The sequence below is a fragment of the Capsicum annuum genome, unplaced genomic scaffold (assembly GCF_002878395.1).
Source record: "Capsicum annuum cultivar UCD-10X-F1 unplaced genomic scaffold, UCD10Xv1.1 ctg2352, whole genome shotgun sequence".
NCBI classification, from domain to species: Eukaryota; Viridiplantae; Streptophyta; class Magnoliopsida; order Solanales; family Solanaceae; genus Capsicum; species Capsicum annuum.
In genome coordinates this window covers 1097614-1119565 of record NW_025829669.1, presented here as the reverse complement: position 1 = coordinate 1119565, position 21952 = coordinate 1097614, and the positions used below count along the sequence as shown (strand labels likewise).

General features: G+C 33.7%; 2 protein-coding genes and 1 long non-coding RNA gene across 15 annotated transcripts; all 3 read right to left on the bottom strand.

Annotated features, from left to right (window-relative positions):
- Positions 1–2723: 2723 nt before the first annotated feature.
- Positions 2724–4852, bottom strand: LOC124890732. The gene is made up of 4 exons (XM_047402526.1): positions 4528–4852; positions 4089–4289; positions 3550–3990; positions 2724–3220 (listed from the first exon to the last, which is right to left on the bottom strand). Exons 1-4 carry the CDS (start codon positions 4850–4852, stop codon positions 2724–2726), a joined length of 1464 nt encoding a protein of 487 aa, XP_047258482.1.
- A 5151-nt stretch (positions 4853–10003) lies between these two features.
- LOC107848997 lies at positions 10004–15768 on the bottom strand. 10 transcript variants are annotated; one of them, XR_007049290.1, is made up of 9 exons: positions 15619–15768; positions 14907–15124; positions 14663–14820; positions 14293–14590; positions 14141–14203; positions 12235–13445; positions 11363–11850; positions 11022–11289; positions 10004–10749 (listed from the first exon to the last, which is right to left on the bottom strand). XR_007049290.1 is itself a non-coding variant. In XM_047402501.1 (9 exons), the coding sequence occupies exons 4-7, from the start codon at positions 14454–14456 to the stop codon at positions 11422–11424; spliced, it is 576 nt and encodes a 191-aa protein (XP_047258457.1). In that variant the 5' UTR covers positions 14457–14590; positions 14663–14820; positions 14907–15124; positions 15619–15768; the 3' UTR covers positions 10004–10749; positions 11022–11289; positions 11363–11421. The 10 variants fall into 10 exon arrangements, 3 of the variants coding, with proteins under 3 accessions (XP_047258457.1, XP_047258456.1, XP_047258458.1); XR_007049289.1 differs by having other exon boundaries at positions 13095–13445; XR_007049286.1 differs by having other exon boundaries at positions 11363–13261; positions 13342–13445.
- A 1392-nt stretch (positions 15769–17160) lies between these two features.
- Positions 17161–21946, bottom strand: LOC107849004. 4 transcript variants are annotated; one of them, XR_007049284.1, is made up of 9 exons: positions 21716–21946; positions 21343–21588; positions 20865–21160; positions 20503–20769; positions 19032–19110; positions 18471–18558; positions 17953–18069; positions 17638–17855; positions 17161–17493 (listed from the first exon to the last, which is right to left on the bottom strand). It is a non-coding gene; the product is annotated as an uncharacterized LOC107849004 (long non-coding RNA). The 4 variants fall into 4 exon arrangements; XR_007049285.1 differs by having other exon boundaries at positions 17161–17503; positions 21343–21946; XR_007049282.1 differs by having other exon boundaries at positions 21343–21946.
- Between the last annotated feature and the right edge of the window lie 6 nt (positions 21947–21952).

Sequence of the window (21952 nt, the reverse complement as noted above, 5' to 3'; positions counted from 1 at the left end):
ATTGTATTGTAGCATAGAAGAGGTCATACAGAAAACTTCCACGTATCCTGGGTTCTTGAGGTGGTTGGTAACTTCCAAGGTACTAAATCTTCTGCAGAATACTGTTCTGGCTATTGTAAATATTGCAGAGAAATAAAGATGCTTCCTGTTTGGCGAAAAGGTTGGATGTACAATTAGTCGACACATCAGTGGGAATTTACCTTGGGGGTGGTGCAGCTGCTGCAAATTCACTTGTCATAAGTAGATACCATTCCTGTTGCCCGAGAATTTGTTTCTGCATAGTTAACACTTGCTCGTGCCTGTAAGTTTTGCCCGAGATGCACACAAAGTCATTGACCTGAAAAAACAAATTACAACATTTAGAAATCTGTTAGCTTTAGCCATTAACAGCTCATATGTTGAAATAGGATTTCATATTTTACCGCCCAAATTTCTTCATATTTAGAGGCTATAAGCATGGCAATAATGCGCACCAACTGCAGTTCCCTTGTTGATGCAGTCTCCACAGCGAGGTAACGATCAACAATGTTGATTGTGAGGTAAAGAGTTTCTGGATTAAGCTCAAACTTGTGGTTAGGCTGTGAATCAATGTAGTAATGAATTCTTGTCTCACTCTGCAGAGAACCACAAAAATTCGAGTTGATCATAAATATTGCTAGTATACAAGAAATGAAAATAAAGTTGAAGTTCAAGACAATGGATACCTCAGCTAGTTTGTAGAATCTGTAACTGTCTTCAACATATTCCAAAACTGACATTTCATTGTTCACATCTGCAGCATCAATGTCCACAATCTGCTCATTTGCCTTCTTAGTCAGACCACATGCAGCCTTTATAAAGTTGACAAAAACATCATACATTCCTCTAGTTGTATAATTGACAATTATGTAAAATAGAAAACAGAAGGAACAATCCTCTTTAAAGGCTGTAATATTAACAATATAACTTCACTTCACACAACCACGACAACCAGCTTAAGATAATGTAACATGGATGTACAAAGTTTTCCAGAATTGTTACCAGAAGGATGCAATAATTGGAGATATATAGACGAATGTAAAAACTGTAGAGCATGATATTCTCAGCTTCGGGAAACTGACAATGTTTATGATTTTGTATGAGAACCGCGAGAATAAAGTACGTCATTCTATGAATATGAAGACCTCAGTAAAGAACTGGACAAAGGTTTTATCAGCTTATAAGGTTTTTATACCAAGATCGATGCAATTGATAGACAAAGTTGAGATTGAGGTCTTTAAACGTGGTATCCAATGAAATACCTAAAAATTTAAAGTAGAACTAAATAATTTGAGAACCAACTCTCTGCAAAGTTGTGTTGAAAGAGCGAAACATTTATAATAATCAGAATATAAGTTGAAATGAAATAGTGTCCATTGGTGCTTATCTCAAACTCCTTTGGTTGTATATCATTGCGGCGAGCTTTTACTTTATCTATGCCATCATTCATCATTTGTATACCTAATTACCCCAAAACAGAGCAAACGGTAGATGAGTGTAATAAATTAATGATTTGTGCTTGTTTTAAGTTGTGCTGATATATTTTGGAATACTTCTTTGTAAATAATATTTTTGATGAATGCAGGGTCTTTCATGTCGTCGTCAATATTTAGTATAGTTAATCCTTGTCTTGTTGTTACTCGAGATACTGCTACATATAATTGGCCATGTGTGAATACTTGTTTTGGATGATACAATCCAACATGGTTAAGAGACTGTCCTTGACTTTTATTAATTGTCATGGCAAAACATGGTGCTAAAGGCAGTTGTCGTCTTCTCAACTTGAATGGCCACTTAGAATCGTTGGGAGACATAATAATTCTTGGTATTGTTACTTTTGAGTCGATGTTCTTTCTGGAGATGATATTTGCGCTAGCAGATCAATTACCAAGATGTGTAACAATCAATCTTGTTCCTTGTTCCGTTGCAAAGGCCTTCACTTTGGTTTAAATTTATGAGAAGCATAACTGGAGTGCCTACTTTTAAGTGTATGTCATGATTAGGGATGCCGGAAAATCTTAGGCTATTTAAGAATTCTGGTGGGTACAACAGATCTTCATCATTAGTATTCATACTTGCTTTGCACACATTGTCCGAGATAAAATATGTTCTTCCTTCACCTGGTATCATTTTCATAATTGTATCATTCAACTCCTGAACCATTTCATTTTTAGGCGTTAGTATTGCTCTTTCTTTCAAATATGATGGGTCATCGTAATTCTGCAAGAGAGATGGGTAAACTTCCTCGACGATTGAGTCAATTGGATCGTTGGATGGTGTGATGCATATATCAGGAGGCAATTTAATGAGCTCATTGTTCACATCGTCATAAAAAGATCCATCTCCAATTTGTAATAGCCATTTGTCGAAAGTGGTAATTTCAGCAGCCTCATGGTCAGTTACTTTGCCACTACAAAGTTGCATATTTTGCTTCAACTCATACACATTTAAAAATGGCCACAAGTATGAGGAGTTTAGCGAAGCATCTATAATATCAGCGCGTGTTCCCTTTGAAATTACTGGTAGTATTTGACGGAAATCTTCACCAAATACGACCGTAAGACCTCCAAATGTTTTGTCAGAATTGTTTTCATATTTCACTCGAAGGATATCTCTCAGCGTCCTGTCTACGGCTTCAAAACAGAATTTATTTGTCATCGGTGCTTCATCCCAGATGATTAAAGAAGTTTTCAGCAAAAGTTCAGCTAACTGACTTCCTTGTTTTGTTTTATTTCACAAGTTGATTCCGCACTTATGTCCAAAGGAATATGAAATCGCGAATGAGCTGTCCTACCATTTGGTAATAACAAAGCTGCTATTACGGAAGTAGCAATTGGGAGAACTATTTTTGATTGTGATCTCAACTTCGAAATTATTGCATTCCATAAAAATGTCTTTCCAGTACCACCATGTCCCATTATAAAAAATAAACGGCCTTCTTCATTGGAAATTGATGCCATTATTGCTCCATACACTGACTTTTGACAATCATTTAAAAGTGTAAACGATTTGTCATGCGCTTTCTGTAAATTTTCTTTGTCATAGTCTAATTCCTCATTGATTAGACGGTTTCCCCTAAAGCGGAATCTGGAAGTGGCATTCCATCTATATCTTTCAAACTTTTTCCCATCTTTACAAGTAATGTATATGCTTCGAGTTGTTTTTGAGTTAGCTGTAAATCTTTCACTTGAAATCTCTTTCGCTGTAATGACATTATATCTTCTGATAAAATTTCATAGTTGGTACTCCATAATTTTGCTGAATCAGATACTTGACAGTGAGTTAGTATTGTCACAAAGAGATTTCTAAGTTCATTTCTAGATGCAAAACATGCAGCTTCAGCCAAACAGTCATTCCACTCTTTGTTATCTTCCAATAACTCTAATGCATAGCATGCCTCCTAATAATTTTTGTACGATACTCCATTTATTGTTCTTATGCTTTCAAAGGAAGTGCTTTCTTTGACGAAATTCAGTAGCATTCTCATATAAAACCATTCTCCACTTGCCGGATGTGCAAAATAAATTCTACCAACTGTCTTGCCCATTTTTCTTCTATTCCCATTTTTCCCATTTTCATCCCAAACCCAATGCGTAGGGAATTCTGAATATGTCAGTTCACGTGCATCATCATTTTTTTGGTTCGCCGTGAACCATTCTGTGAATTTTGTTTTTACTGATGCAGGTCTTCTTATTATGTTTTCAGGTCGTTCTTCCTCTTCAAATACTATGGTGTTTTCTCCCTCTAAATAGAATGGAAAACGCTCAACTGCTGGTTCTCTATGGAGTATGTCAAATATGAATATCCTCCAGCAAGCTTCTGTAGCTGATATGTATCTGCAGTCTAAATATCTTTTTATCTCATCATGTACTTCAGCAGTATTAGTACATTCTATTGTGGCAGTTGCTCTATCAGATCCCTTATTGATATATTTAAATAGATACTTCACCGACCTTGAGTAATTGCATAGCTCTATATTTATGTGTGCATCAAATTTGACAATCAAATTCCTGTTGTAAGGGACGACATATCTATTGTCTAATAGGACGTCGTCTTTTGGACTTGAGTACCTATGTTCCTTTTCCTATCAATGGGAAATCCATCTGCATCAAAAGTTGTTTGATTATTGAACTTCTTCGAAAAATGCTTGCTGCACTTCCCTTGCTTCATACATGGGCATTGGGGATTGAGGGCTCCACAAGGTACATACATCATGTAGTTGTTTACAGGATTATAACCATCTGGATCAACTTCCATATCAGGTATTTCAGCTGTTATGATTGTGTCGATATGATTGATGGATGGACTTTTTAACGTGGGATGCAGGAAGAGCAATATATGTGCTTGAGGCAGTCCTCTTTTCTGAAACTCTAGTATATAAACCTACATAATTAATGATATATATGTTTGTTAGGATGCTATAGAAGTATTCATATTTTTTTAACCATAATTTAACAACTTGAATGAATAAGTGATGCCGGACATGAGAATGTATAATTTTGAACTTACAGGCGATTATTTTTCCAAAAGGCTGTTGTTTTTTCAGATCTTGCATCAGTTGAAATAATTTTATCTGGAAGACTCTGCATATGATGTCCACTCGGTTATCATCGTCATGTTGGCCAATTAAGTGTAGCATTTCATTTATTTCTGGCCATTTTGGATTGCATGTGAAAGTGAGGAACAAATCTGGATAACCAGCCCACCTACAAATTGCCATTGCGTCTTGATAATTTTGTGCCCTATATCGAGGTCCTCCAGTGTGCAAGAAGGGTAAGATAATACTTTTTCCTATCATTGAACTATCTGAATCACTACGGCGAATGGCATCCATTAAGCCAGAGTAAAGATCAACTCTGAGTTTTTTTTATTATTCCGAATATAACGAAATCTTTCTTCCTCTATTGCCATATAAGCATCGCCAATGTATTGTTGTAATAGTCTACCCGCCATTAACAGAGTGTGCCCCCCGTTTAATCTTTGTTGTATCCTGAAGCAATAAAACTCTCTCATCGATAAATTTTGCCGCTTGTGAGTCTTGTTGTTCACCTCCACCAAATTAATTCCAAGTCTGTATCTGTCTTCACCAAACGGGTGTATTAATGGATATGTCATAGACATGAAACTTGGGTGTAAATCTGTAATTCTTTGAAGTCCATTTTTTCGATGCTCTACAATTATATCTCGCTGGAAGTTTTCCTCTGTAAGATCACAAACAATTAATTCCGCTACTTCAGAAGTGGTGGGTACGTTGTATTGTCGACCATCCCTTGTCCTGTTAGATAGAATACACAGGCGAAATACAAATTGGGGATGCTGTTATATCTATCCTAGCTATTCGAAATGTTTGTACCAAAATATTATGCTCGTCCAGCATTGCGGATAGGGCCTGGACAATTTTGAGATCAAATTCTCCTTGCGACAAATAATTCATTCTGTTGGTTATCTTATTCAGTATCATATATATATAGCTGAGCGAACCGTGGTGTTTTTCCTATTTCAGGCAATAAAGATCCTATGTGATGGTAATTCTGACCGTTCCTTCTGAAAATATATGGCCCCTTTGAGCGATTGATAGATCCATCCACTCGGCCTCCCATAGATGTAAATGCAAATATGGAGTTATAAGCCCTGATATTTTTGCGAAAATGGGTACCTACTTTTCCAGATTCTGTTCCCAAAAGATACTTGAGATATGTTGGTGGTTCACTCAATAACGGTAGTTGGACACGGCCTCCTTCCATACAACAAAATGAGAATATCCGTTTTTTTGTCGGTACTATTTTATTTTTCCGTTCTTCATACCATAAAAGTGCACCACAATATTGGCATGTGTACTTTGGGTGACCAAAATTCCAATTTGTTGTGTAATGACCTGTCAAATTCGAAGTTATAAATATAAACATAAGAATTTTATAGGCAGTTAATGTTTTATTAAGCTTCACAGATGAATAAAAGGTAGTATTTTAGCATTTTGTTAAGACATAAATGGTGATGCAGATTAACATACCGTTTTGATGAATTGAATCATGTCTGCCTGAGAAGTTTGTTAGCTTCATCATCTTTGTGAATCTATTCACAAAACATATAAGGTGGATAATGTTTTTTTGAGATGATGCTTGTATTTTTTGTCAATTATTGCAACCTTTCTCTTCAATCTTGAATACTTGCATCTATTATTTTTTATAGAAGCATCTCCCTCATTCATTCGACTACATTCGGCTATTGACTCATTTATGTTCGATCTAATTTTCAGCATCCGTTCCTGCCGAGCTAATTCTGGTTGAAGCTGCTCTAGTAGGTTAATTTCTAAGGGAATGTTCACTGAGACAGTGCATTCTTTAACAATAGCAGATAGCAATTCCATTGTGCCTGTTGCATATGTTTTAGAAGATTAGATATTTTGGTTATAGCCAAATAAAGGTCAAAGTTGTAATGCAGAAGTAATGAGCATACATACCACTCGAAAACAAAATGCTCAGCCGTGATGATGTGAAAGATATAAATTGTAACGCAGTATAAATTTGTTCTCGCCGTAAGTTTTTTGAATAACTAAATAAGAAAATAAACTTCTCCCCTTCGTTGAGTGTGATCTGTGTTGAATTTGAGGATGGAATATGAATGGATGGTTGTATGATTTGCGTATAACAAATTTGAATATGAATAGGAGAATATTGAATTTGCCTAAGCAGTTAATAGGAATGAACTATTATTGTGTTTTTGAAAAAGTGTAACTGAATAAGATTGGGAGGAAAATCTGGGATTTGTCCAGTTGTTTAATAAGAATATCGGTTACTGATTTGTTTTAATACTGATTTTATAATTAAGTAAAGCAAAATGACCAAATGAATATATGCAAATGTACATCATTAATGAGTAAAGATCGTCAATGAAAACATTATAGAAGATTTATTATAGAGGATGAATATATGTGTTCCATGTATGCGTACATAGTAGTGTGAAAACATAGAAGATCCTAAATCTGAAATCTATCGCAAAACTAACCCATTGAGAATTGGCCTCTTTAAAGCAATCCTGTTCAGTCCTGTTATGTATCGAAATATACAAAACACTGTTGTTGTCTGTTTTAATATTCAAGCGCATCCGTCTACGTTGGTACTCAGAAGTTGAACTATATTTACTTGAGTATCCGACATGTCAATTTACTTGAGGCGCTGATAGACCCAGTTAATATTTTCATTCCAGAGTGATGTTTGTAGTATCTAACACTCTGCAGCATAGTATTTATGTAACATGAAAAGGTGATTTCTTTGTTTAGACTTTAGATGGGTGTCTCATGAAAGAGAAGTTACTGATGCACTGATCCTTTGATTCATCTTGGATGTTTTGTACTTTCTGTTACGGTGCAGAAGATGAGAGTTTGGATAGATGTTGATTGCTCATATCTGCGATGTTATATCAGCACTCAGAAAGCTATATAGGCATAGTTGCTTTGAAAATATTTTAAAACATATAGGGAAGAATTAAAAAACTATGAGATCAAAGTTCCCTTGCAAGTTGTCAAAAAGTCATGTATTGGCAGGCAAAAGAGATTCATTCACTTCAGAAGGACAAATGAGCTCTTGGTATATAAGATTATTAGACTGAACTGGTTGTGTCAAGTCTCAAGAGAATCAAATCAGAACTGCTCCGTTCTAAAAGCCTTTACATACGTATATGTGCATAAATATGTGTGTGTGCGTGCGCATATGTATGTCAATAAAAGTAAGCCGTTAATATATCAAACTGAATCGTGTCGACATACACGGTAGCCTAGTCTATGTTTTCAGATTAGGCTTAAATGAGACAGATCAGGCCATTGAGAGGTCAAAACAGGTTATTATTTTATTGATGTGTTTTTGGATTGCCAAGAAATATTGATTCAGTATCAATTATAGCCAAAAGTAGGACTAAATGAAATATGGATCAAGCAAAACATAGTTGTTGTTTTCTTTTGTTTTTAAAATTTAGGCTTAAAAATTTGCAGTTTTCAATTTGCTCCACTTTTGAAAGTTTCCGAAAGAACATGTTCAGTGTAATCCTGGGAAGGGTCTCTTTTCATCAAAATTACAGTCTTCCGATCAAAACTATACAATTTACCTTGCAGCAATTCATAAAGTGAAGGTTAAATCGGCCATCGGTTTAATGTTGAGGAAAATGGTGTCAATAACTTTCATTTTGTATCTCCTTATCTTTAAGTAAGTCTATTCATACCAAGTTTTTGGAGGTCTGTGAGACCACTTCCTTCATGTAATTTTAGGTCTACCCCATCCTTTTTAACACCTTCATTTATCATGGTTTCATAGGAACGGAATGCATCTATTGGTCGACGCAAAGTATGTCCAAACCATCTCGACCTTCTCATGAGCTGGGTAGTCAAGGTCTGTACTGGCTGATGTTATTTTGCTACTTTAAAATCCTGCTGTCTATGATAGTTTTCTGTCTTCCTTTTTATGTAGTGAACTGCATCGTGTGTGTATTAGTCTTGTTTGTGGCATTTGTATGGAAAATCTTGGGCATTCTGTCACGATCAGGGGCGGAGCTACCCTTGCGTGGTTAAAATGACTTTTTTATGTGTGGATATATTAGATGTTAAACCTCCTTTGTTTAGTTCATATGTTCACTTATGAACCTCCTTAATGAATATTATGGCTCCACCACTGGTCACGATTCAAAAGTTGAAATAATGATGGCAACTATTGAGACCTAGCATTGGTAGAAAATATTGATTCAGTATCAATTACAGCCAAAAGTATGACTAAATGAAATATGGATCAAACAAAACATAGTTGTTGTTTTCTTTTGTTTTTAAAATTTAGGCTAAGAAAATTGCAGTTTTCAATTTGCTTCGATTTTGAAAGGTTCCGAAAGAACATGTCCAGTGTAATCCCACAATTGGGGTCTGGGAAGGGTCTCTCTTCATCAAAATTACAATCTTCCGATCAAAACTATGCAATTTACCTTACAGCAATTCATAAACTGAAGGTTAAATCGGCCATCGATTTAATGTTGAGGAAAATGGCGAGAATTATATTCCATATTATTGTCTTTTTGTTTAATATGCATTCGTGACTAAAAGTCTTTGCAACAATGTTGCAGTTCATGAAAAAAGTTGTTTATGCTAGAGAAGGTGCCAGGAGTATGATGGATTTGACATTTGCGGATTTTCCATGGCATCTTAGGAAGCTTCAGGTATAATTGGAAACACTTTCACAGTTAATGTTACAAACATAATTTTCATGGTCCTGTAAGACCTAGTTTTTTGTAAGTAATTTTTAAGTGTGTTAAAGTAGCTTCTCCTTAGGCATTTGTTTATGTTGTATGCTCATATCCTTGCTGAAAAGAGATCTGATAAGTACTATCTGGTGATTCTCTGACAAGAGTTGCAGCATGGTAAAACAGTTTTTGATGGTTTATGTTTTTGAAGAATGAATTCATTCCTGGTTAAATGTATCGTCTTTATTTGTCTGTTTGATTGGTAGGTGCCTTTTGGTTTCACTGTTTTGTGATAAGGTAACTGATGTTGCAAATAGGTGGGGTCGCAAAAGTAAGGAGGCTTTCATAGAGTCAGTTGATCAAAATTCAAGTTTTAGCTTCATTTCCTGTTCAAATAGATGCTGCCATAGACCATGTCGTTGGTAAGGGAATTGCAGATCCATTCTACATTATAGTTGTTGGCGTTTCCCATGGTGAATTTTTGATGACACACTTGATAGGCCAGGTTGGTAGTTCCACAATCGACCTGTTTATTCTACACCTAAATCCATATCCAGTAAGCACTTGTGCACATCTCACTTATGCCAATTGAATTCTTTTTGCAGAAAATTACACGTTCATAGCAACCCGTTCATGCAAGAAACATTAAGGAATAGGTTCAACACACAACTGGATTTCCTTTGCATAATTTCAATCTCCTCATCTCAAATCTTGGAAGTCCTGGTCTTGGGGGCTAAAAGGAAAACACAATTGCAAAAAGAAGAAAATGTTTGATTAAAATTATTTTTTCATTTTTTTGAATTTAATAACTGTTAATAGATATTTTAGGGTGGAAATACAATAAAAATGCAAACCAAAAACGACAACGCAGTTGTTCTTACTATCTCCATAATATTAAGCTACGTAAGAACTTGAGAATGGTATAGGATTGGAACCACATCTTAAGCTTCTTAGAGCGCTGCTGGATACCGTCAGTTTGAGTAGTTTATGTTGGTTAGTTTTATCCTCAAACTTCCTCTTCTTTGTTCTCACTGCAACACTTCTTTACGTCCAACCTAGAGGGTAGCATTATCAGAACTTTCACTACCAAAGCCACTGCCACCCTGTGAATATATACATACTGTGCTGCAGTTAGGCATCTAGGAACCGTGTCATCAGAAAATATGTACACTTGATTTTCGTCAAATCCATACTTGCAGTCATGGAATGAATGTAAGAAGTGAACAATTGTAGCATATCAGAAGAAATCAACACTTCCTAAAGTAGCTATCCCCAACTGAAGCAACCTCATTTGAAAGGGAGCAGTAATGTCAGTATCCTATTTCAATTCGGTTGAAACCCGTTGGGTACACACGCCATGTGCTTTTCCTTGCTTATTTTAAATATGTTTTCCATCCCCTTCCCTCAACTCTATGGGAAAACTCTCAGTTGCAGGTCCAGTAGGTATGAAACACCCAGAGTTTTCTTACCTACATTCTGGCCCGCTGGTTGTACCATCTAGACCAGAAGAATTGCCTGAAACAACAGAATGAGTAAATAAACATCAAGATCGAATCTTAACGAAAACCCAAATCAAAGAATCAAACAACAACAACAAAAGAAATAATAATAAAACCCCACAAGTGAAACATACGCACATATTACCCCTACCTCACGGAGGTATAGAGGTTGTGATCGTCGGTTTGAGTTCAACAAATCAATGTAGATATGAAAATGAAGCACGACATGAAAAAATATAGCAACTACTAATAACAAAAAGAACAACGACAGCAAAAATAAAGACATACCCTGTGAAAGGATACAGAACAGAACTGGCAGAGCTCAAACATGTAAAAGTTCATTATCTTTTGCTTTTCTCAAAAAAGAAGTAAGAACATTTCCATATTGTTCATTAGCGCCTCCTTGTTGTTCAGTAGGAATCTGTTCATTAGCCTCCTTTTTGATCTTCTGCAACTCCTTATCATGAGAAAGACACCTAAACCATCCACAACGCTGGCAGCAAAAATAGCAGATTCATCTGTTTAAAATTCGAGAAATCCTGTACCCCTTGGTCATCTGCAACATGTTGAATAAGAATTTAATTGGAGCAATTAGACAGCATAGTGTAAATACATAGTAGAGTTCATACTTGGTAACTTGTTCAAGAACTGGAGCAAAGTACTCCACTTTACCAAAAGCTTAAAACCGCTATTTGACATCTCCATAATCCACATCAAAAGGAAGTTTGCTAATGAAAACTGTCCCCTGCAAATCATCTACTCCCTTACTTGGCATAGCATTGATGTGTTTGACTTTACCTAAAATGTCGTCTAGTGCTTTATTCGGAGTAGATGCATCCAGTGGTTCATCCAGCGGGAGAAGAGTGTTAACTTCCTTTCCCTTCTTTTGGTGGTTTGAAATGTCATTTGCTGAAGTAACTGGCTGTATTAAAGTTGGAGAAATGAAGTTGTGGAGTTTTTTTTTCACAATGTTCCCTTCCTCATCAAAGTTAACTTCAGTTTGGTTATCTTCTTCTAAAAGGTCAGAGTCATCATCGTCCACTTCAGCTTGCTGGTATTTTCCAGGAATCTCAATGTTTTCATCCTCCGTTTCACTACCATTATCATTGTTTGCACTCTGTTCTCCAGAAGCAATAGTGTAAATTGAATTATTCCCGGACTCATGAAGCAATACATTCAAGATCATAAACATAGTAACTGGCATAGTAGTACAACATCACCGCCAACATTATAGGGAAAAGGAAGAACTAACTGTAGAGCAGTTTAAATGAATATGAAGTGGCAACCATCAAGAATTCAACATTCATTACATCCATCCTAACAAAATTTTGAAAAAGAAAATATCGAGACTTAATCGTACCTTAAACATTAGGAAGAGGAAATGACACAACACCTATACAATGGTCTTGTAGTTGATAATTTTAAGGTTGATTTAAGGGACGTTGGATATGTTGAATATATGAAGTGCACTAAAAAGTGGTGAGAGTTGTTCTGTTCTTACTAATGTACCCGTGTAGGCACCATACAAGTTTGCTTTTGCAGCTGATGAAACCCAGTCTGCAACCTTGCTCTAATGGCTGATACACCGATATACCTGATTGGTGGTATTTTGATGCATTTGGAAGTGAATCAAAATCAAACTTTACAGCAGCACCTTAACATCACGTTAACTTCCTACCAACCAAGTTTTGTAAAGTAGGTAAAGACAAACCAGTTATACTTCAGCATCAACAACAGATACCCAAGGAAATTCACGGATATTCATTTACCACACCAGTACATATCTGCACCGACCAGGATCTCAAACGAAGTAGGTAAAGAGCATTTTGCATATTTGAATTTGGAACATTAAAGGAAATAGCTGATTGACCAAGTACATGCCCATCTTCTAGTAGTAGTGTGGTTTGGATAATCAATTCCACAGTAAGATTGGTTAGCTGTAGGAATGCTTCCATTTAAATAATTATTAGTTCCAACATCTACGGTCGAATCCCCAAATATAAAAATATTTGGTATGTCTGCCATGAACAACTTATTATTTGATGACCAAATAACATGTAACATGAAAATCATAATGCTATATCGTAAGAGAAGATCTCTTATCTTCAATGAATCAAACAACAACAACAAAAACAATAATAATGAAATCCCACAACTGAAATATACGCAGACATTACCCCTATCTCCATTAGGTAGGTAGGTTCTGATCCTCGATTTGAATACAATAAATCAAAGTAGATACGAAAACAAAGCACGACATGAAAAAATATAGGAACTGATAATATTAAAAACAACAACGACAATAAAAAGAACAACATACCCCGTGAAATGAGTGTAGAGTGTACGTGGACGTTAGCCTACCGTGATAAAGAGTTTGTTTCCTGAAGACCATCTATAACATAGTGGAGGTTTCCAGTGGTTAATAACTCGACCATGACAAGATCAAGCTTCTAGTGGTTGTTGTTGGTCCTATTACATTCTCGGCTGCGAGGAAGAGTTGACCGCAGCCTTCTCATTATTGACCATGTCTGATTCATCATCAGGCAACTTCATGAGTCTCAGTTGATGGAACATTATTAACAATAGCATCATTACAACCCTTAGATACCTCAGTTGCGCTACCAGGGGCTGAGTTTTTATTCATATTTTGCCTTTGCTTGTAGATACTACGCTTATGCTTGATGACGGCCCCATTACTTGACTGACAAATATCTTTTCCATGACAGGCAGGAACCTTATTAGCTCCATTTCTTATCAAACAAATCCAATATTCTTTTTATTGTTAGACGTGATTAGCGTTACAGTTGTTTCCATCTTTAGAAACTAATTTAGTATTATTACATTCTGAATGGATAATTCACAAAGATTATGACTTGTTTTATTAGTTTGTTGTGCTATGATTTATAATGAAAGCAAGCACAAAACTCCTCTCAATCCACGACCTTTAAGTCAGCATCATAGCCAGTGTTCAGTAAGTATAAATAAAATGTATGTAGACAATTATGGATTTCTTATTTTAAACAAAAGTTAAACAACCTTGAGAAAGAAAATTATTCGTTAAAATACATCTACTGGTAACACTAATAGAAAAGGTTAAAAAGACCAAACTATTTTGTCTAAGTTTAAAAAGAGTAAAAGGTCAGAACAGACAACAAACTCTCTACTTCTTGAACTTATTTGTGTCTTCATCAATTAAGTCATCTTCATCTATGATTAGGTTTTTTCTTTTTCTACTGTTAGCCCCATCAATGACATGCACTTCTTCCTCACAATCTTTTAAGTTATCCAATAAGATGTCAAAAGATACCTATTTAATTTGTAAAAGTACATTTGTGAACATGTGTATTCAAATTGTTAATATTAAGAAGAAATAGAAGCCCCATAACTGAAACAGTAAATCTAAATACCTTTTGTGTGGATAGTTCTTTGGAAACGCCATCTTTTAGCTCACTTTCATCCTCTATCAAATTCTACACATGTAAAACCAATAGTGAAAAAGATGATTTACAAAGTATACGAAGTTGTGCATTATAAATTTCAATAGACTATATTGTAATACCTTTTTCTCTTTGTTTAGCTTGTACTCTAATTCCAATTTTTCATCTGAAATCCAAAGCTTTGATACAATAAAGTTTTCAAGCCCCTCTTTCAAATTATAATTGATTAATTTAAGCTTAAAAATAAAATCTTTCTCACAGAGGCTTTGGACGTGGGCAGGAACATCGTTATTATCTAACTATGATAGCTTGTTGAACAACTTGTGATCTGATGTATCAAGGAGTTTCTCAGCCACGTCATTGAATAAGACAAAAGTAGTTTTTAGGGTATTGTCGTTCACTTCTATGTGTATCTTGTACCTATGTTTGTAAAAATAAGTTAACATTAATTCGTAATACAAAGTAAATTCATAGTCCTTCCAGGATCCTTACTTCACCAAAGGAAACTTGCAATCTTTGTTGCAGTTGAGGCATGGATAAACACCATTTGCAGGTGTAATCTTCTTCGAGCATACATTGCATGAAATGTAGTACCATCTAAAATAGTTTATTATGTCTGTAATTTTGCTCCTCATAGTAACAATGCATTCCTACAATCCTCAAAATAAAATTTACTATTATCTATGTTGTTGAAGTGTTGAAATGACAAGTTAAAATGTAAGAAGCAAGAGATAACCTGTATGTCAGCACTCCAATCAGACTCCAACAAATTCTTAATGCTCATCCGGTTCATAAACATCTCTTCGTCTATTGGAATGCTATTAATATTTGAACTTTCAATAACTTGTACTCCCGAGGACATGGTAGAAATTTTTTGCTTCAAAGATCGTATGTAATCTATATCAAGGTTCACATATACTTTGATAGCATATGCGGTAGAGAAGGTAACTTCACCTATTAACAATGAACGTAATAAAAATTTCAATAAAGATCTCTCATAATGTTAGTACATAAATTTATAACATTCGGTAATTAAAACATGTGAATTTTTAATTAAGAGTTTTGAAAAAATGTGTATAAGAAAGAGTAATAATTATATTGATGAGATACCTTTTCATCGATAAGTATCATATCCAAACTGATTAATTTCCCATTTTTTTTGAAATTTATGGCATCCCACATTCTACAAATCCTAACCCTTATCATCAAGTCATCTCTATCACTAACCAACTCTAAAAGAAGATAATACATCATAGTAAAAAATTAAAAGCAAAAAAGACTAACCAAGCTATAATATGAAGAAGATTGACTTCTACATCTATATATAGTACATAAAAAGAACATGAAAAGACTGAAGAATTAATTAAATGCAATTATTGAAAAATTAATATGCATTAAAATCAATTCTAGATACAAATAATTGAGCAAAGAAATGGTTTATTACTAACCTTGGTAGAAGAATAGTTAAAATTCATACATGAGCCCTTCATAGGTGTATTCTGTAGAGAAGCAGAAAATGAATAAACCGTAGAAACGGCTATTTGAGAGTGTTTAACGTAGAAACAGTTATCAGTTTTTGCTCTTTTATATTCATATCTTTAATTTCTTTAATTTATGTACTACACATTAATTGGACATCATCCCTCTTTAACTAAAATACAAAAAAAAAAAAAAAAAATTCTTTAAAAAAAAAAAAAAAAAAAAAAAAAACTCTTTAACTGAAATAATGAATTAAATATTTATTGATGAGTACTTAAAAATAAAATAAAGCCAATGCAAAAATCGTTTTAATACAAATTTAATTATAAGAAAATAAGAAAAATTCTATAAATTTCAATTCTTTTCATATTAATTTATTTTTTTTATAAAAAATTAAAATGTACGTCAAATAACGAAACACATTGTGAATGTAACGTCACAAAAGGGAAGTAGAGGAGGGCGATGAGTTTTAGAAATTTAAAAGAGGCAACACATAATTGGCATGTGCTAACTTGTAAAATATTATATTTCTTTCTTCATAGATACTATATTTCTTTCTTGTAACTTCTGTATGATAATGATAGGAGATAATAAAGGTTATTAAATTTAGCATGATGAATACTATATTTTAAATTAATAAGACTAAAAAAATTGTTTACAAACAATATTATTTCCTCTCTGTTATAATAAATAATATTATAGTAAACGGGTATTTCACAATACATTTTGAAAATGTATGATTAGATGTTCTCTTTTTTCTATTTTTAATATCATTACTAACTTGTAGTTCTTGCTCGAAATCTTTCAAGTTATCCAATGAGGCACCAACAAGTACAAGTTTATATTTGAATAAGTTAATTTATCAAAATATTGATTCATCATTCGCGCGATTAAGAAAAAATGTATTGTCGTGATTAGCGTTACAATTTTTTCCATCTTTAGAAACTAATTTAGTATCATTACATTGTGAATGGATAATTCACAAAGATTTTGACTTGTTCTCATGATATTAGTTGGTTGTGCTATGATTTATAATGAAACCAAGAATAAAAACACCTATCAAACCACGACCTTTAAGTCAGCATCATAGCCAGTGTTCAGTAAGTATAGAATGTATGTAGACGATACCTCAATCTTTGTAAGGAAGAAATTGTTTGTAATGATTGTCAACTCAAAGAAGTGAAATAAAAGTAAGATTGAAAAGAAAGATAACAACAACAAATAATTATTAAGATTATTCTCTTGAGATTCTAATAAAATATCTTTACTTTTTTTTTTTTTCAATTTTTAAAGTAGCTATATAGTTATGAGGCGTTAGATTGTATTAAATTTTATTGTTTTACATTTTGGCTTTTCAAATTCACAATATGATCAAACAAATTTCTAATACACCTATGATATATCAATATATAATATTGGATAAATACGAAAAAAATTAGGATATTATGTGAGCTGAAAAATAATCATACAAGTATGAATATCATAATATCGATTATAGTCAATAATTAGGATATTACGTAACCCGAAAAATAATCATACAAGTATGAATATCATCATATTGATTCTGTTCAATGACATTAACAAATAAATTTATTCATCAACACGTCTACTCGCCAAAACAAACTAAAAATGACAACAGTTTGAAACAGTTTTGTGTTAGCTCAAATATCAATTAAAGGTGTGGAGCAACAATAATCTCTCTACTGAAATTTATTTGCATCTACAACACTTAATTATGCGTCATGTATGATTACATGTCTTTTTTTCCAGCTTTTAGCACCATTGATGACGTGTAGTTCTTCCTCAGGATCTTTCAAGTTACCCAATGAGACATCAGCAGATACCTATTTATATCTGAATAAGTTAATTTATCAACATATTTATTTATCGTGTTCAACTTTAAAATGAGTTGAACTTCATAATTAAAACAGTAAATAAAATTGTTGAAATAGAAATTCACAAACTTAGAAGCAAAATTTTTAAATAACCTGTATTTGAGGACTCCATTCAGAATCAAACGACTCCTTAATGTCCATCGGATCCAAAATCATCTCTTCCTCAATCGAAATGTTATTAATACTAGGCCTTTCGATAATTTGTACTGCCGTAGACATGGTTGTAAGCTTTTCAACCAATGATCTTACGTAATGTACATCAAGATTTACATATATTTTGCTTGCATGAGTGGTGAAGAATTTAACTTCATCTATTAACAATAAATGTAATAAAATGTAAGTTTGACATTTGTTGAAAAAGATAGTACTTCAATTCAAAATAGTGACAAATAAATTCAGGACAATTACCGTAAAATTCTTTCACGGTTGTAGATGTGACTATCACTATGTACGGGCCAACATCCTTATTGTACAAGGAAGGAGCAAGTTTTTCACCAAGCTCTTGTAATTTTAACTTTCTCAAAACTATGCATGAAAAAAAGACAAAGGAGATTAAAGGTGTATAATTGCTATAATTCGTCTAAATTTAATCGTAATAAGTTTTTATACTTTGGTTCTAATATGAAGACATATAAAGAATTTGGTAATCTTGTTTAGTTATACATGGATGTAAGAAAGAAATCGCCCTAAAATCGAGGAAGGAAAAACATGAAAGAATTTAAATGCGTTTTTTTTTTAAGTTTAATGCACTTTAAATACATAAGGTGCATTTAAATAACATCAAAGGAAAAAATTATGAATATTTTTTTTTAAAAAAAAATTATAAGTGAAAATGATACTTAAATACATATGAAATTTGGATGCACAACATCAATGAATGACTATAATGAAAATATTAAGCGGTTATCTAGAAATGAGTGACTTACTAATCAGTAATAATTTTAATCTCCCTTCTTTTGCCTTTTGATCCACAATTCTCTATCTCACCAATTTCATATAAACAACCAACCACATCTACAAAAGAAGTGGGTGAAGTATGTTTTAATAATTTAGGCAATAATTAATAATAAGAAAAATGAAGACCTGATAACACGGTGTGGTTATCCGCCCTTGAATCAATCATAGTTGGTTTAATAAACTAAAATCCTTTTATAAGAATATCAACAACATCTTTAGATAAATTGTTGATTACAGTTTAAGCGGACAAAATAATTGTCAATGGACTTTCAATAGGTCTGTATGCAAAAGTGCTTTCAACAACTTTGAAGTTTTTGATGATAAATAAAGAACCTTCTTTCAAAATGTCTTTAAGCCTGTTCACTTAATTTGTATCCATTATACCATAGATCAAATTTTCCTAACGGAAGAAACTCATAAGTATTATGTAAACTAAAAGTTTAAAGAAGAAATAGTTTTCTTAAAATAAAAAACAACGCAAGAAAGTACCTTTTCATCAATAAATATCATTTCTACACTGATCAACTTACCATTTTTCTTGTGATTAATAACATCCCACATTCTACAAAGTCTAACCCTTATCATGAAATTATTTTTGCCACAAACCAACTGTGAAAGAATAGAATATGTCATTGTAAAATCTCGACTAAATGGTATACAATCAAAGGATATTACCGTATGCAAACAGTTTACTTCCAATCTATATATAGTGATATAATTAGAGTATGAAAGGACACATAAATAAATTTATGAAAGGACATGACAGTAAATTAGCAATATATTTATTCATAAATGAATAGACATTAAAGGATTCTGCAGTTACAAATGAGGAATATGAAAGAAAGAATTAATGAGGGACAATAAATTAGCAATGCAATAATTATAAGAATCTGAGTGATTTACAGGCTCTGCTACGATATTTTATATGTTTACTTTACCTTTTGTGTAAAAGTTGAAGCTTGATTGACTGAGTTCAATTAGTAGTGTTAATAGGTATCTGTTTTTGGATAGTTCAGGTTGGTGAACCAGCTATAAGTATTTATAAAGGGTATCACCTGGCTAAGCAATTTGAAGAGTATTTGGCTTCTCATGGACTAAAAAATGCAATGTATTCTATGTATTTTAGTGATGTTCGAGATGATCTCTTTAGGATACTCATGACATGCCCTTTTTGGGTTAAAATGTTGATCTCTTTACTGTTATTGAACCGCTAGTTAATGTAATTGTTTTATCTATTTGATAATATCATTTACTTGTTTTAACTATTCTATGATAGTTGGGTCTAATTTTGGTTAATGTGGATGCTAAATTGTCTGACTTTCAAAGTTTCATGCCTATCTTTCTGGTATCATGGTTTAAGCACATAGTAGTGTGCTGCAAACTTTGACTGACTAATGTAATGAGTTTAAAACAAGAAGCAATAAGTGTTGCAAAGGCCATCAAAAGGACTATCATTGTCTTAATGAGGAGCACCAATTCTTTTACATATTATTGTTATTAATACCACAAGTTCATCTATCTACCCTATCATATATTTACTTTTAGCTCTAGACATATAGACTTCGTTTAAAGGATCACTCTTGATCTATGAATCATTATCCCATATCATGTTAAAGAAGGCTTTGTCATAAAGAGTTATCCTCAAGAAAACATGGGGACAATTCGTACACTCCAAAAAAAGTATAGATGAACTTAACTGATATGAGGTTAATTGTCAGGATACATTATCAAATGCATGCTAACCTTTTGGGATTTGAATATAAGAAAAACTTTTATGAGACTTACCCATTATGCTTATACATATCACTTTATGACATATCCCAACTTGGACAGAAAAGCCCATTCTAGCAACTACCACAGAAAATAAAAAAATAGCAGTTCCTTCAATATTTAAACTCTTAAAAACCTTGTGTTGCAACTGAAACTATCATGCACATAATAATCATGAAGCAAAAGTCTAATTGAGTAAGAAGGTTAAAATCAACTAAAACATGATCAAACCTGTGACCAAGGATTTCCAGGAGCCCTAGTATTTGGTTACTGAAGGAGAAGCTCTAGATTAACTATACTGCAGAGCCATGAAGAATAGATGCTCCTATACAATTTGTCCTAGTATCATCTCCACCGATAACAACCACCTTCTAGCCCTTGGCAGAAATGTATTTTTCATTATGCAGATTGCTATCAAGTAAACTTTTTATGTTTGCATGTACAAAGTCCATTGCAAAATAGACACCTGAGAGGTCTCTTCTAGGAACGGGAAGGTCCCTACCATTAAGTCAAGAAGTAGTTTGACTGAGCAATTACTAATTCAAAAAAGATACTAAAGCAAAAAGTGATACAACACCATCCATGCCACTCACCTTGGGTTTGTGGCTCCAACAGCCAAAAAAATTGCGTGGTGAGGCCATCCAAGGCGAACGCAGGATCATTTCCGACATTAGCATTGACTACAAATTTCACCCCTTCCTTCTCCATAAGGTCAACCCGCCTCTGAACGACATCAATTTTGTTCGAATTTATGTTGGGCACACCATACATCATCAGACCACCAATCCTATCAGTACGTTCAAGCGCTATGACACTATGACCCAATCTATTTAACTGATCAGCAGCAGCAAGGCCTGAGGGTCCACTTCCAATAATTGCGACTCTTTTCCTGTTAGAATTCAAACAATTAGAATGCGAGCTATCAAAGTTATGTATGATAGAGTCTAAATGTCTAACCAACAATGGTATCTACTATAAGGATCAATCAGTACAAGCACGTTTTTTATGAAAATGTATGGTGCTAAAAGCGAACAGACTAAAATATAATAAATGGGAAAGAGCCTTCTTAACTAAAGTATTATGGTGTCTTAGATCTCCATATTTGATGCAATCCATCTTTCTCCGTCCATAACCAGATCTTGCAGATTTTATGTTACAGCAACCACCCCTGAATCAAGGACGATTTCTGCAAGAGTAATCTTAACTGGTTGCCATCCGAATTAAGGTTGTATAAGCTATTTCTTCATGTTAAAAAGCATGTGAAAGATCTGAAGTATTTCGCCTAAAGCAAACTTCTTTAGGCACAATTTAGAGGACCTAACAAAGATAAAGATAAGCTTAGATACAATATTAAATGAAATATCAAATTAGAAGCTCTTCACATATATAACAACTTTAGAAAGTTCCCCAAACATCAACCATAATCCAACAGAACCCATTTTACCAATCACTTGGTTAATTGTGCTTGCAACATATCCACATATGCCAGCAGTTGTTGCTTCGCCTCTGCAATAGCAGCCTCTCTTTGTGAAGCTTCTCTTATTCTAGCTTCCATATCAGCCTCTATTAGTTTGATCTTTTCTTCCGCCTGAACAATAGCCCCTACCAGTATTACTACTGCCTGATCTCTAGCTTGTGCGATCTCATAACGCCATCAATGTGCTTGTTGAATTGACAAATC

What these genes read in the sequence shown, in the direction of transcription:
- LOC107848997 (XM_047402500.1), bottom strand. Translation starts at nt 14,767, where the DNA reads ATGGTACTACATTTCATGCAATGTATGCTCGAAGAAGATTACACCTGC. An exon ending in TGCAAGTTTCCTTTGGTGAA is followed by an intron (nt 14,204 to 14,662) that starts GTAAGGATCCTG and finishes TTACATGTGTAG; the next exon opens with AATTTGATAGAGGATGAAAG. An exon ending in AAGAACTATCCACACAAAAG is followed by an intron (nt 11,851 to 14,140) that starts GTATTTAGATTT and finishes TCTGGAGAACAG; the next exon opens with AGTGCAAACAATGATAATGG.
- LOC124890732 (XM_047402526.1), bottom strand. Translation starts at nt 4,852, where the DNA reads ATGGATGCCATTCGCCGTAGTGATTCAGATAGTTCAATGATAGGAAAA. An exon ending in TTTTGGAAAAATAATCGCCT is followed by an intron (nt 4,290 to 4,527) that starts GTAAGTTCAAAA and finishes CAATCATAACAG; the next exon opens with CTGAAATACCTGATATGGAA. An exon ending in TGATAGGAAAAGGAACATAG is followed by an intron (nt 3,991 to 4,088) that starts GTACTCAAGTCC and finishes ACATAAATATAG; the next exon opens with AGCTATGCAATTACTCAAGG.